Source organism: Nannospalax galili, unplaced genomic scaffold (genome assembly GCF_000622305.1).
Source record: "Nannospalax galili isolate Female #2095 unplaced genomic scaffold, S.galili_v1.0 scaffold330, whole genome shotgun sequence".
NCBI classification, from domain to species: Eukaryota; Metazoa; Chordata; class Mammalia; order Rodentia; family Spalacidae; genus Nannospalax; species Nannospalax galili.
This window is the reverse complement of record NW_008329640.1, coordinates 1750718-1766309: the sequence shown is the minus strand read 5'-3', so window position 1 is coordinate 1766309 and position 15592 is coordinate 1750718. Positions and strand designations below refer to the sequence as shown.

The 15592-nt window shown below is 43.8% G+C and overlaps 1 protein-coding gene across 9 annotated transcripts in view; it reads left to right on the top strand.

Annotated features, from left to right (window-relative positions):
* The window catches only part of Nrxn3 (neurexin 3), a 1763451-nt gene that overhangs the window by 70070 nt on the left and 1677789 nt on the right, over positions 1-15592 (top strand). For all 9 annotated transcript variants that reach the window (XR_003850606.1, XR_003850607.1, XR_003850608.1 and 6 more), the window contains exon 2: positions 8471-9830. Coding sequence is in view for 5 of the 9 variants with exons in the window: in XM_008839710.2 (XP_008837932.1) it covers positions 9122-9830 (709 nt within the window). In the remaining 4 variants the exon portion in view is untranslated. The remainder of the gene's footprint in view (positions 1-8470; positions 9831-15592) is intronic.

Genomic DNA, 15592 nt, shown 5'->3' with positions numbered 1-15592 from the left:
CCCTTGAGGCAGGACAGTAAAGGTATACTGTTGGCCTTGCTAGCTGAAAGCAAATTGCTTCTGGTGGTCCTTATGAACTGGTATCGAGAAGAAAGCATTTGCCAAATCAATAGCTGCATACCAGGTACCAGGAGACATATTAATCTGCTCGAGTAAGGAAACCACATCTGGTACAGCAGCTGCAATTGGAGTCACTACTTGATTAAGTTTTTGATAGTCAACTGTCATTCTCCATGACCCATCTGTCTTCTGCACAGGCCAAATAGGAGAGTTAAAGGGAGATGTGGGAATCACCACCCCTGCATCTTTCAAATCCTTGATGGTAGCACTAATTTCTGTAGTCCCTCCAGGGATGAGATATTGTTTTTGGTTCACTATTTTCCCTGGCACAGGCAATTCCAGTGGTTTCCATTTGGCCTTTCCAACCATAATAGCCCTCACTCCACAGGTCAGGGAACCAATGTGGGGATTCTGCCAATTCCTAAGTATATCTATCCCAATTATACATTCTGGTACTGGGGAAATAACCACAGGATGAGTTCGGGGACCCATTTAACCCACTGTTAGTCAGACTTCAGCCAAAACTCCATTCATCACCTGACCTCCATAAGCCTCTAGGGTCTCCCAGAATCAGTGTCAACTCAGAACCAGTATCTAATAGGCCACAGAAAGTCTGATTATTTCCTTTCCCCCAATGTACAGTTACTCTAGTAAAAGGCTGCAGGTCCTTTTGGGGAAGGATGGGTGAGAGGTGAACAGCATAACTCTTTGGTACTGCAACAAAGTCCTTCCTCAAGGGCACCTGGCCTTCCCTTCATTCAAGGATTTCTGGGTCTGTAAACTGTCTCAAGTCTGGAAATTTGTTGATTGAGCGAGATTCTCTATTGCTACGATCCAATACTGACTTCCTGTCATTCATCCTAGAGCTTTTCTGCTTATACAGATCAAATAAAAACTTAGTAGGTTTCTTATGTATGTGGTCCCTGGAAACACCATGATTGATTAGCCAGTACCATAGGTCCATTCGAGTCATGCCATTGTAGGTATTGTTTTGCCATTGCCGCCCGTTACGATAAGTATGCTCACCTTGTCTTTGGTAATTCAATACTGCCACCTGACCCCTACTCCGAGGTCCTGTTACACCTATTATATTTACATTTAATTTATGCAATTGAGCAGCAGCATCTCCAACTGTAAGATTTGGCGTAAGGAAAAGAGCAAAAACAAAGCTCTTCAAACGTTCTGGTGTCTCTCTCAGTACTTTCCATCTTATAAAATCAGTAAAAGGCATGTCCTCTGGGCCCTCCCATTGTGGAGGATTTAGTGTTGCACTGCGAATCCACTTGAGCATACCAATTTGCCTAAGCCTTACAATCCCTTCATCAACACTAAGCCAAGGGATATCAGGTATCTCCAGCTCTCTGTCAGTAGGCCATCTTTTGATAAATTCGTCAGCCAACCAATCAAATAAACTTTTAACACCTTTTTTAACTGCATGAACTTCCATATTAAATCTAGAATCTCCAATCAGGGGGCCCATGTCAATAAACTCAGCCTGATCCAATTTTATGTTCCTTCCACCATTATCCCATACCCTTAAAATCCATTCCCAGACATATTCATTAGACTTCTGCTTGAAAGAATTAGCAAATTCACTAAGTTCTTTATCGGTGTAGGGCACCTCCTCATGGACCACACTTTCTATCTCTCCTCTAGGGGCCTGTTTAGCTTTGAGTCTGGTTATAGGTCTAGAGGCAACAATAACTGGGCCCTGAGGGACATCAGCTTCCTCTTGCTGAATGGGATTAGCTTCCTCAATGGGATTAGTTTCCTCAGGCAAGGGTGGGGAGGGTGGGTCTGCTGAGGGTGGGGAGATTAATTCATCAGGTGAATCAAATTCCTCAGAGTCTGAGGATTCAAATCCTCAGCCTCAGCATTCTCCCACACATCTCCATCTCACGTGTCGGGATTCCAATCTTTCCCTACCAATGCCCTCACCCTTACTGCTGACACCCTTCGAGGCTGGGAATTAAATTTGCGTTGTAGGTCAGCCAAATGTATAATAAGGGCTCCAGCTTGATTTTCTGCAACTGAAGCTCTCTGGCTGCTGGAGAGAAGATTTTCTTCCAGGAAACTTTTAAACAGTTGATTCGAATCTGGAGCTTGTAATTTTATCATTAAGCTCATTGTTTATCTTCATCACTTTATCCAGAGATGCAAGAAGTAACTGGCCATCATCATTATTTTTCTTATTTTCCACAAATTGTCAAATGTTTTATGGCTAGAGTCACTAAATTTCTTGCTCTTCACAAGAGGTGCGTTAGGAGATTCAAATGGGTCTATTTCCATAATTACTTCAAATAGTCTACACCACAGATTTTCAGTGCTCTCCATGCTATCTGAAGACTCTGACTTGGAGAGCCTGCTCCAAATACCAACAAGCCCATTAAAGAAATTCATCCTTTCAATCCTGTTTCCCTAGAACCACTCCTGGTACCACAATCTGTATTAGTCAGGACTCTCCAAAGAAACAGAACCAGTAGAATGAATATGTATAGAGATTTATCAGCTTAGCTCACAGGATAGAGTCCTGTGAGTCCTGTGGTCCAACAATGGCTGCACCACACTGTTATCAGATTATCTCAGAGGATAGAGTCTGAGTGGCTACCCTACACTGGAGAGGCTGAGAATCTGGTAGTTGCTCTGTCCATGAGGCTGGATGTCTAAGTAGTCCCAATTTGGCACTGAAGGTCTGATGAATTCCAAAAGATCGGCTAGTCTTCAGTCTACAGCAGCAAGATGAACTCACCAGCGAGAGAGAAGGCAAGTGGCAAGAAGCCAGGCATTTTCCTCTGCCATGGCCTTTTATATGGGCTGTCATAAGAAGGTAACACCCACATTTAGGGTGTGTCTTCCAGCTTCAGATGATCCAATCAAGAAGACCTCTCTCATTTCAGTTAATCCCAGATCAGGTTAAATTGACACCCAGGATTAGCCATCACAGAACTTTAAAACAATGTTTTTGAGGATTTCATACAATATATTTTGAGCACATTCAGAACCCTTCCTCCCCATCTGTACCTCCTGTTACTATTCTCTGCCCAATTTAATGTACTCTATTACACACCCCCCCCACATAAGACCTCTCTCATTTCAGTTAATCCCAGATCAGGTTAAATTGACACCCAGGATTAGCCATCACAGAACTTTAAAACAATGTTTTTGAGGATTTCATACAATATATTTTGAGCACATTCAGAACCCTTCCTCCCCATCTGTACCTCCTGTTACTATTCTCTGCCCAATTTAATGTACTCTATTACACCCCCCCCACACACACAGACACACGTTTTTAAAGAGTATCAAGTCTAATTTGTGTGTAATTGGTCAGTGGGTCCATCCACAGGAGCCCAGTTAATCTACCCCATGTCAGCCTTAAAAAGACTCTTCCTTTCCCAGCAGCTGCTATCAGTTGCCAATAGGTCCTCAGCTAAGATTGGAGTTTTTATCCACTTCCCCAGCTTTATTCTGGGATTTTTGTCTGGCTTCAGCTTACAAAGTTCTTGTGTTTGCTGTCATCATTGCTGTGAGTTCATATGAGTAACGGCCTAGCTGTCTGGAAAACTCTGTTTTCTTGTGGTCATCTATCACCTCTGACTCTTAAAATCTTTCTGCCCCACTGATATCAGGCCTAGGAACCTGTGGCTCAACAGGTCATAGGCTGTAGAGAAGAACCTATTACTATTTTTCTGCTAAATGGACATATATTAAATTGACTTCTAATGACTTATTGTTATACCTATAGATTAATGCATCTCTCAACTCTTGCCAGAGAAGCTTCCTCATGCAGCAGATGGTGATTAACACAGAGACCCACAACTGGTCAATGTGCAGAGAATGAGACTGCAGAGGGCTTAGCCCTGAATAGGACACCTATATCAAACCTCTGTCTCCCAAGGCTCAGGGATCATTGCAGAAGACAGAACTTTTGATGGTCCATTATTATTATGATGGTATTAATCAGGATTCCTGGTTATGACTCAACTCAAACTTGCTTCCGAATGAAACAAGTTTGGTGTATGTAAAGCAAAGCCTAGGACTCATTCCTCTTTGGGCCACATTAGACCTAGGCGTTAAATCCACACCATTAGAAATCTGTCTCTCTACCTCTCTTGGCTCTTCTTTTTCTTTGTTGTCTTCATTCATAGACAAGATCATCTTTAACAGTAACAGTGGTTTTTCTCACCAAGTCTTGACTTTGAGAGTTTGCTGATATGGTAAGAGGAAAAAGAGGGTTGTGTTCCCAGTAATTCCAGCAAAAGTCCCAGTATTAACTCTAATTTGACTCAGTTTGGATGGCAGACTCATCCCCAAACCACTTACTGTAACCAAGAGACTAGCATACCTTAATGGACTAACCTAGATCATGTGATTTGAGATAAACATGAATCCCATCCGTATGACACTTAGTGGAATTGGTGGTGAAAATTACTTACCCATGGGATGAAGGGTCCAGCGAGTAAGGGTCAAAGCCAACAGAGAACCCTTAGAAGGCTTTTGAAGTCCTGGGCCTAAGAGGGAAGTAGATAAGAAGGTTCTAGAGAAGACTGCAAATCCCACCTGGGCACTGTGGGCTGGGGCGGAGGATGACCATGATCATGCCTTCTCAATCAGTCCTGTGCTAGACACTGTCCTGACTTTCTTTTGAGTCTATTTCAAGCTCGGCTAAAGCTCCATGGCTGTTGGAAACAGTAGCAAAGAAACTGTAAGGAGTGGGTGAGGAGGGCAAATGTCAGCCAGTTCTTTTGCGCTCTCCCTGGGGCAATAGCCCACATGTCAGAGGTGTGTGAGCTCCCCCCCCCCCGTATCCTAAGCAGCCGGAATGCAAGACATTTGCAAAGATGCTCACCCCACATAAAAAGTGTGCTGTTCGATAATTATGTAGATTAGCTGGCAATTAGATAATGTCACTCACTTTCTCACTCCTGCTTGATTCCCACACAACAGATAAGTGTTTGGAGCTTCCGTACCATCTCCAGCCTTCCATGTTGGCTCTGGGGCCAACCACCTGGCCCTGGCTGCCTGTGTTGGCCTGGGACTCCAGGAGGGTGGTGGTTGGCTGACTGAATGAAGAAAATTCTCTAGCTTCCTTTGTCCCTTTTTCTTGAGCCCAGCATGCTCTGCTGGATGATTGAAGAAAGCTAAAGGATAAAAGCTGGGGGTAGTTGGCTTGAGGCCTCTGATAACTAATATAAGGTCATATATAGCTTTTGGCCATTTGGGTAAATTCCTTGAGGCCATGGGAATGTCTCCAGTCCAGAGGCTTTAGCAGAGAATGCGGATAGACCACAGGGTGTGAGGTGTAAATGGACTGGTTATGATGGTACCCTTCACTGTATCTGACCTGCCTGGCACCTCTGGAAATGAAAGCTTGGCTTTTCTCAACCAGCCCTTTTGATCTCTTAAGATTCTCAATGGGGGCATGTTGGTGTCCCCAGTGCTGGTCTGGACTGGAAGGGAAGGACAAGAGTCTGAAGAGAGAGGCTCATGTACATAGACTAGAGTGTTCATCACAAAACAGGCTGAGTCAATTCCCATGGTCTTCTCTCACAAGTGTATGTGCCTGGGTATCATAGTATTTCATTCATTCATGGGTTACCCCAGACCATTAGGCAGGTGTTGTTTTGCCTTTTGGGACCACCTCAGGTCTGCATTTAGGACAGTTGAAGAAGTGCTCAAGAGTGCTGTCCCAGTGTACAGTGGGATCATATGAGGCCTCTCCTTGGAGTAGAAGTCAAAGGACTTTATGGTGGCTCTTAAGTTTTGTTTTACAGTTTATTTTCTCTATAGATGTTTCCTAGAGCCTGCTCTGTGACAACGTTCCGTGACAGGCACTGTGGTGAAGCAGTTTCTTTTTCCTAGGAGGTTCTCCCACCAAATAATCTGATTCCAGCACTTGGGTTCTTAATCCCTGTAATTTACTGAAATACAGTTGTCCTTCACTAGTTTGTGATACCTTTTCATCAAGTATGTTTCATATTCTAGTATGAAACATTGTCATATACTGTTTTGATCCAGTATTGCCCGGAATGAGCTAGAGTTAGATAGACTGGAGCTTCCACTCTCCTGAAGGATGCTGCCTTCTCACTCTCTTGGCATACCTCACCTGACACTCTGAGCTCATTCTGGAGACTGTCATGTCTCCTGCCCTTACCTCCTTCAAACTAGGCCACTCCAACAGCCTCAGTCTGTTCCAGACTCAAGACTTTGGCATTGATCATTAGTCTGAAACATTTCTTCTTGGATATATGGCTAGGTCTCACCTTCTCACACTCTGATTTGTGGTGTTGACACATATCTGTGGTATGAATACTCTTAGTATCATTGACTTCACATTACCAAAGTGACATCTACCAGCATAAAATTCTTGAACTCTTGGCAGCTGGCTCACACAAGCCCATATGAGCCAGCATCAGTATATTCCCATGTTTGTGTTCTACTTAAGCATCCCCTGAGCCACTGGGGGTATCCAGGCCACACTTCAGGAAACTCTACTTGGGTAAAATTTTTTATAGAACCAAGGCTTTCATTATGATGGATTTGACCAGGCTTTTGTTGGTAGGGGCTGCTTGTTCATGTGGAATATGGATTTGTCCTGGTTAAAGGGATAACATCATCTTCAAAGCAGGGAAATAACTAGCTTTGCTGACATCATCATCATCATTATCACTATAGTGAGCTGTGATGCTCTGATAGAGATCACTGTAAACTATTGTAAATGATCAAATGTGATGAGTGGTAAGCAGAAAATTGCATAGCTCTTGGAAATTATACTATTTTATCCTAACGTAGAACTCAGTACTTTTGTGAATTGGATCAGAGCCGTCCTTCAGAAACTAGTTCCCAAGCTCAATTGGATGCTACTGCCTTTCTGGCTACCATCAGTACACATGATATGCCCTATGTCTGAGGTACATCTTAACTATTCAGTTGCTGCTCATTCTGTGGTTTTCATAAATTTTCTCAGTATTGTCTTTTGTATGCATTGCCTTCAGTATACACACACACACACACACACACACACATGCACAGACACACACACTCACACCACATACTACTCATCTTCCTATTCCTTCCCATTCCAGAAATAAGAAAGAAAGCAACTTGGTATTTATCGATCACTTACTAAGTATAAAGCCCATGCTGGGGCCATACCATGCTAATCCCACTTAATCTTCCCCTTAGTCATGGAAAAGGCCTATTAGTTCATCTACTTTTCAGATGATTAAATAGAAATTCACATAGGTTCAATTTTTTTGAAGTTTCATATATAGAAATTAGAATCCAAATTCAGCCTTTTAAATTTTTAACCTCAAAGTTCATTGTTTTTTAGCACTTTCCCAATATTTGATTAGAGAGGACAGTTATTATGCTCACTGCTCACCTTCTAATTTATTTTCCCTTATCTATCTATCTATCTATCATCTATCTATCATCTATCTATCTATATCTATATCGATCTATCTATCATCTATCTATATCTATCTATCTGTCATCTATCTATCATCTATCTCTCTATCTCTCTATCTCTATCTATTTATCTATCTATCTATCTATCATCTATCTATCTATCTCTATCTATCTATCTATCTATCATCTATCTATCATCTATCTATATCTATATCTATGTCTAATCTATATCTATATCTATCTATCTATCTATCATCTATCTATATCTATCTATCTATCTATCATCTATCTATCATCTATCTATCATCTATCTATATCTATATCTAATCTATATCTATATCTATCTACATCTATCTATCTATCTATCTATCTATCAATCTATCATCGATCTATCATGTATCTACCTATCATCTATCTATCTATCTATCTATCTATCTATCTATCTATCTATCATCTATCATCTATCATCTATCTATCATCTATCATCTATCTTCTATTGATTCTCTCTGTCTCTGTCTCTGTCTCTGTCTCTCTCTCTCTCTCTCTCTCTCTCTCATCCCCTTTAAAAATTTAAGGGTGGGACTCTGACTTAGGTCTCATATCTAGGTAGTGGATTGTGAAATTAAAAAAATAAAAAACATTTAAAAAGCACTGTTTTTAATAGATAAATAAGTAAAAAGCATGTGTGGATATTTGAGTGATTTAAGATGCTATTGCTTAACTGCTTAAATTTTGGTTGTTTCCAAAAGTATGCTTCTATGATTTTAGGGATTTTCCCATTATATTTGCATTTGCATCTGAAAAACCAAGAGTGTCATTAGGAGCTGGGTTCAGGATCCTCTGGCACTGGGATAACTGGGACGTTGTCTAGTTTGAAGTACTGGGCACTAGAGGAACATTTCAGATTGCCTGGTAGGCATCAGTACATCAGTATTTATGCAATAGGATGTAAGAATTGACTGTCACTGAGTCCTAATCTCCTCTCTCCCTTCTTTCACAGGTCTTTTTTCTGGAGTCCTGGGAGGTGGGATATAGGCAGGACTGCCTCTAGCTTGCACCATGAAGCCGGAATCTGCTTCTGCTCTGCCCTGGGCCCTGCTCTGCCTGTGTACTCAGCTGCTGGCTGCTCCTCTTCCCAGGGCCTGCTACTGCTAGGAGGTAGAATCTCAGCACTGGTCCTTGGTCTGGGTCTACCTTTCACCTGGCTTCCTGCTTCCTCCCTCCACCCCAGCACCCCTGTCTCAGCCCTGTCCTTGGTTGGGACGTTTGAAGGTCTGCTGGGAGGAGCACATCAGCTGAAGACTCGTTCCTGCCCTGGGCTCCTTCTCCTCCTTGAATCAAGGCCTCCGGATCCACATGGATAGCTGAGATCTTTTCTTGGAGAAAGATATTTCCTGCTCAGTCCCTCACTTGCCCCACCTGACTCTCCCTATTTCCTCTGCCTCTCTTTTGGATTTCTTGCCTGTGTGCTCATCTAGGGCTGTGCTATTGTTTTCCTCCTTCTTCACCCTCCTAACATTCCTGTTTGTCCCTCTCCCTTGTGTGTTCTCTGTCCCCACGCTGTCCTTCTTTCTCACTTCCACTGCCAAAGCTTTCCCTGAGGGCTGTTCCCTGGCCTGTGTGTTCCACTAGCTCTGGCCTGACAGCCACGATGAGCTTTACCCTCCACTCGGCGTTCTTCACCTTGAAGGTGAGCATCTTTCTGGGCTCCCTGGTGGGGCTCTGCCTGGGTCTGGAGTTCATGGGCCTACCCAACCAGTGGGCCCGCTACCTCCGCTGGGATGCAAGCACCCGCAGTGATCTGAGCTTCCAGTTCAAGACCAACGTCTCCACCGGGCTGCTTCTGTACTTGGACGACGGTGGTGTCTGTGACTTCCTCTGCCTCTCCCTGGTGGATGGCCGTGTTCAGCTTCGTTTCAGCATGGACTGCGCCGAGACCGCTGTGTTGTCCAATAAGCAGGTGAACGACAGCAGCTGGCACTTCCTCATGGTGAGCCGTGACCGGCTGCGTACAGGGCTGGTGATTGATGGCGAGGGCCAGTCCGGGGAGCTCCAGCCTCAGCGGCCATACATGGATGTAGTCAGTGACTTATTCCTTGGTGGCGTCCCCGCTGACATTCGATCTTCTGCTCTGACCCTTGATGGAGTACAGGCCATGCCCGGTTTCAAGGGATTAATGCTGGATCTCAAATATGGCAACTCGGAGCCTCGACTTCTGGGGAGCCAGGGCGTCCAATTGGAAGCCGAGGGACCCTGTGGTGAACGCCCCTGTGAAAATGGTGGGATCTGCTTCCTCCTGGATGGCCATCCCACCTGCGACTGTTCCACCACTGGTTATGGTGGCACTCTCTGCTCAGAAGGTAAGGTCCTCCCCACTCCTCTTTCTTGGGATCTTCCTACTGGACTGGGTGAAGGCAGGAAGGCTGGACAGAAACCAGCTGGAAGTTAAAGTACATCTTCAGCTGCATGTAGATAATTGGGCCTCTTTCCCTGAGGAGGTTGTTGAAAACCCTTTTCTTGCTTGCAATGGAAAATGCACCAGATCTCAAGAGGAAGAGAATCCAGGCTACTCAACCCTGGGCTCTGACTCATCCCAAAAGTCTAGATGGAGTAGACCACAGTGTCTGTACTCCAGCTTGGCTCCTCCAAGCAGCACAGTTTAGCAGGATCAGCACAGAGCAAGAAATGAGAGAGCAGTGGTTGTCTCTGTCTCTCCTGAGCCTTTGAAACTTGGACCCTTGGTGATGGATGGGAGATTCCCCATTACCTCAGCCTAAGCAATACCTTTGCAGAGAATGGGGGTGGATGGACTATAGCGTCTGTGCATGGCCCTGTTGTTAACTCAGTCCTTGCACTATGCTACCCATCAGCCCCTTGGGAGGCATTTAGAAGGCAGTCAAAGAATCTGGGTGAAAGCTTTTTGTCCTTGTTCTGGCTATGAAGATGTTTCACATCTAAATATGGGGCTTCCTCTCCTGAACTCTCCACACACTTAGGCATGGGTGGACAGACACAGGATTAAACTGGAATCTTGTCCAACTGAGTATCCCAAGCTACATTGGAAAACTGCCCACATCTAACTATAACTTGAGAGAGAGGGAGAGAGAATGAGAGAGAAAACTTTCCTACTTAAGTTGCCCTTACCTTATGTACTAACATCTGTTTGGTATTAGATCTGAGAGTAGTCCAGAATTTAATTTGACAAATAAAAACAAGATAAAAATTCCTGGACTACTGTGCAGATGTAGGGTTGGGGAAGAGGAACCACTGAGGTGATCAAATATGTGGGAACTGACCAAACAGGTGTGTGTCTTCGGAGGTCAGAATGAGGAGGACACAGAATGGCATTTTTCCTATCCTTCTTGGGTTATGCCCTGATTCTTCTAGAAATGCTTCGTGTTGCCAATCCATGCTGGCCTCTTTATGGGGTGGTGGCATGGTATAGGGTAGACCAGTGGTTCTCAACCTCAGGTTCATATTAAGATCACTTTGGAGGAAGTGAAAAACATTAGGCCACACATAGGCTTATTAAATCAGACTCTCTGGGGTAGGATCCCAGCAGCTGTCTATTTTTAAAGCTTCTCAGATGACCCCAATGTGAAATTAAGGTGAAGAACCCACTGGTAGAGGGTCAAAGGAGGTCAGACTGATACCTGTGAAATTGGGGTTCCATCTTGGAGTTCTTAGTCTTGATAAAAGAATTTAAGGATGAACTCAAATGGAAATTTGAGGAAAATTTCACTAGAGTTTAAAAGAGAAAAACACAGGGTAGGGAAGTTGTAAATCTTAGCAGCTTCCCAGAGGAGGAGAATGGAGAAGAGAAGGAAAAACCTATACCATTTGAATTAGACCAGCATAGAGGCTAGCCACATGATGGACCAGCAACCATGTGGTGGGGAGGGGAGCTTTAGAGAAAGAGTAAAGAAACCCAAAGTACCAGAAAAAGCATATTTAGGCTCTGACCAGCATCCAAAAGGAAAAGAAGAGAGGATCATGGAATAGTTATACTTTTCTGAGTCAGGACTTAGAAGAGTGGTCAGACACAGCTGGGGGGCGGGAATTCTGGGAAGGAAAGTACAGTATCTCATTTAAGGAATAATTATTCCATCTAACTCTTTAGCATGGCTTAAGATGAACCTGCCTTCCTATGGATGGTCCTGCCTTCCTGAGAGGTGGTCCCTTAGCCAGGTCATTGACCTGCCGACCTCGAATGTTAGGTCTCTACCTAGGCCAGATATTTCATTCTCTGTACCAGAAGGAAATAGTTTTCCCTTAATGGGCCTTTACCACTGCTGTGTCAAGAGGGTGGGGCCAGATGAGTGTCTTGTTCCTGATTCCTGAGATCCATTTGGGTAAGGCCCTCAGTGTCTTGGGATTTATATTTAACAATTGTATTTGTAGGTATTCCTAGAGCATTTTGGGAATTGTCCATCCCTTAAAGCATGTTGTGATTGATGTAAACTTTATGTGCCAGTAGTTATGTTAAAACATTTTTTAAAAAAATCAAAACAAAGTTTGTTTTACAGGTGGAACATGCTGGAGACTGACACATTGGGAACTGGGTTGGAGACTTCTGCAGGTTGTACCTGAGTTGCTACAGAAGTGTTCCCCTGTGGTTCTGTTTCTGTCCTCTACTGGGTGGGGCCTCACATCTCCCTTCCTGTGGCTGGGCCTTAGGAAAGAGAGATGCCAGGCATCTACATTATCTCTCTTTAGACCTGCAGCCATGTCCAACCTGAGACCCACGGGGCCACTTGCTTCCCCAGAATATGATCCAACACATTTGTAGATGATACTATCCTGTTGCAATGTTAAAAGTTTGGATAGTCTTGCAGACTTCTATTTGTCCTCATTTAATTCAGAGAGAAAAAGGGTGGAGAAGAGGAGCAGAGTTGACATCAACCCATAAAACCACATTGGGAATGTACTCATTGATGGGCTTCGCACAAGCAGGTACCTTCTGGAGCTGACCGCTATTCTAGAGCTTCTTGGCTCTGGAGAAAGTTCTGCCTGAAGACGCTGACATGATCACTTGTTTTCTCATTTGTCCAAAGGATCAGTTCTGCGCTCAGAACTTGCACTGAAAGCTGGCATTCTTCCTTTCTAGGGACCAGGGCATTTGCAAGTGTGTTGTTAAGTTGCTGATTATCTCTGATTGCATTTTTTTGTGTGTTTGAAAAGAACTCATTTCCTCCAGGCAGGTTTGGCTCAGCATTTTCTGCAGGAAGAATCTCTATACTGTATATGTATACAATTTGTCTTTTCTCTCTTTTATTTATTTTTGTATGTATGTGTTTTTCAGTCCCAGTGGAATTTCTTCAGGTCAGATTGATTGCAGTTGATTTTTTAAAGACAGTTAAATGCAATATGTATATTTTAATAATTGTTCTTTCTACAAGGTTCAGATCACCACTTGGATATGAATTGATAAGTATTTATAGAACGCAAACACACAGTTTAACTCATTTGTCTTCTGTATAGAAGCAGAGTAAATAAACTCTTTGGTGAGAATAATATTTGGCTGCTCTGAAACAGAATGATACAAAAGTTGGAATGAGGACTGAGGATTTACTGTGACTAGCTTGAAGCCTGCTGATCCCAGTAATTGTCATTGTGTCTAATCAATCACAAAAATGCACTGCAGACCATTTCAGAATATCCTTTGCCTCCACACATAGTTAATTTTTAGAGAGCAAGCGGAAACACTCACCTGTAAAATGTTAAGGGGGGAAAATCACAGCAGCTGCTAAGTGTCAAACAGATCTGCATGAAACAAGACAAACAGCCTAAACAAATGCCTACCATCTTCTTAGAGATGATGTGAAGTGGGTAGTGATGATGCAGGCATACCTCTTCCCCTCAAATCCTTCACAGAACAGAAAACACAGGATTTTCCCCCAGACGTCTGGGGCCTACCTATCAAGCACCTGATTATACCAATTGTATCTGATTGCCAGGTGGACCCTTCCATTTGATTATGTGAAGACCTACTTTGTGCTTTTCTAGTTCCAGGAGCAGGGGCAGTTGGGGGGCTCCTGAAGCTTCACATGAATGTAGTTGGGGCCTGTTGGAGGTACCCTTTGTGGTCCAACAGCTTGTAGCCTGCCTGCAGTTTGCTTGGCCTGTCTGGCTCTACATGCCTCGATGGCTTCAAACTGTCTCCATACTGCATCGCAGGAAGAAAGCACAGATGGGCCCATCACTTTTATGTGCTTTGGGCTATTCTGGCTCCTAGCTGAGAAGAGTGAATGACACCAGAGGTGGTTGGTATAGAAGATCTGAGCCCAAGTGTAAGCGATAGTGGATGTACTATCTTCTCTTTCATCAGGTGAAGGACTGTGAGTTCTGGCTGCAGACTGAACTGACTTGGGGAAAACTCTACCCTGAGGCTCCTGCCCTAGTTGACAGTCACACTGAGTATTATAGTATGATGAATGAATAAAGGAGAGGTTCCAGGCTTTAATTTCTAGTTATTATAAATAAAATGCTTTGGGTCTCAACCAGTGATAGAAGTGCAGATAAGACAGAAAAACTGTAAGAAGATGAATGTGGTTTGGAATATAGTGAGGCTGTGGCCCAGCACCTCCTCTCATTGTTTCCTTAGTTCAGTCCTATGATGGCAGCCTTGAAGTTTAGTGGCCAGAGAGTGAAAAGATGTCCTCAGCTCCCCTAGGGACAAGTCCCCTCATGGGCTATAGAAAGTTCATCATTCCCTTGGAATAATGAGTTGAGACTTGATTATTTTTAAAGCATTCTTAGTTACGAAAGTATATGCACTGAATTTCTCTGCAACCTTATATTTGTGAAGCATCAATTCACTGCCAAGGTATGCAAATTTCAGTCCCAGTTTCCCTGAAGATTTCATTTAGCATGAAGTCAGCCTGTTGTAGGAAGGGTGGGGCCAGGGAACAGTGGAGAAGTCTTTATGAGTTCATCTCCTGAATGAATCTCATGACATGTGCCTGTCTATGTCACATATCATTTGGGTGCCCATACCGTTGAGTTAATTCAGTGAAGAGACCTGACATCGAATCACACTGGCAAAGAAAACTTGGTTGCTTGTCTGCTACCTTTTCCTGCTGACTTGGGCAGTTGCCGAGACCAGAAGTTGCTTGCCTCGTGTCTCAGCTTGCTACATATTCAGGTGTTGAATGCTATAGTGAAGTGTAGCCCAGGGTGTTTATGATAGGGACCAGGCTTTATTACAAGTTGATTGTTTCATGGATCCCACCAGTGAGTACCCACTTCCCTTCTGTTGTCTGAGTTGACATCCTACTCAAGTTGTTTGATTGATGTCTCAACTCTGCTATGTGGCCTTGGTAGGCCTTCTACAAAGCAAATTTCAATGATTTTTCTTTTCATTGAGAATTATAGTACTCTTGCACCAACTCTCAAAACCAGAATGAGGATGGAATGACTTCTCCCTAGAGACTGCTTACCCCTAAGCATTCACTGAGGTACAAAGACATCAGCACATTGTTAAAGTATCAGGGATGCCCCAGTTTGATTGTTCTGTTTGAATAAAGACATAGTCATCTCTCCTCCTTCCAAGTGTACAGTCTGTTTGAATTATAACATGGAATTGTTGCAAATCTGTGTCAACTCGTAAGGCCTTGCAAAGAACTGGGACCTGGGAAGTAGTGAGTAATCAGAAGGAAAAGCGGTAACTCCTTTCCCAGTGCTTCTCTGTGGTATGAAGAAGGTAGAAGAGAAGAAAGACCTTACAGTGTACACACAGAGGGACTGCTCCTCCGGAGCCTTGACTTCCCACCTAGCGTTCAGGCTTTCTATGGGATCAGGCCCTGCTCTCCACCAGCCCAGTCAGCCAGCCAGCAGGGGCTGTCGCTAAACGGAGCTTGAATAGGGGTCTGATTGCTCCTTTTTCCTCCTCTCCTCCTGATTACCAAGTGAGATTTCCTGGGTATGCTGCATGCTAACTGGCAGAACAGCCGCCTGCCACTTGCTCCAATTATCCTTCTTTTAGCTGCTGAAGGAAGAACAGTTTTCCTAATCTCCCCTCTCCCAGAACATCTCTGCCTCCTTTAAAGAAATAAGACCCTCCTTCCTTGTTCTCCCTTCAGTGGGCTGAGAGCAGCCTTTTCCCTTTGTAGAGACTGCACAC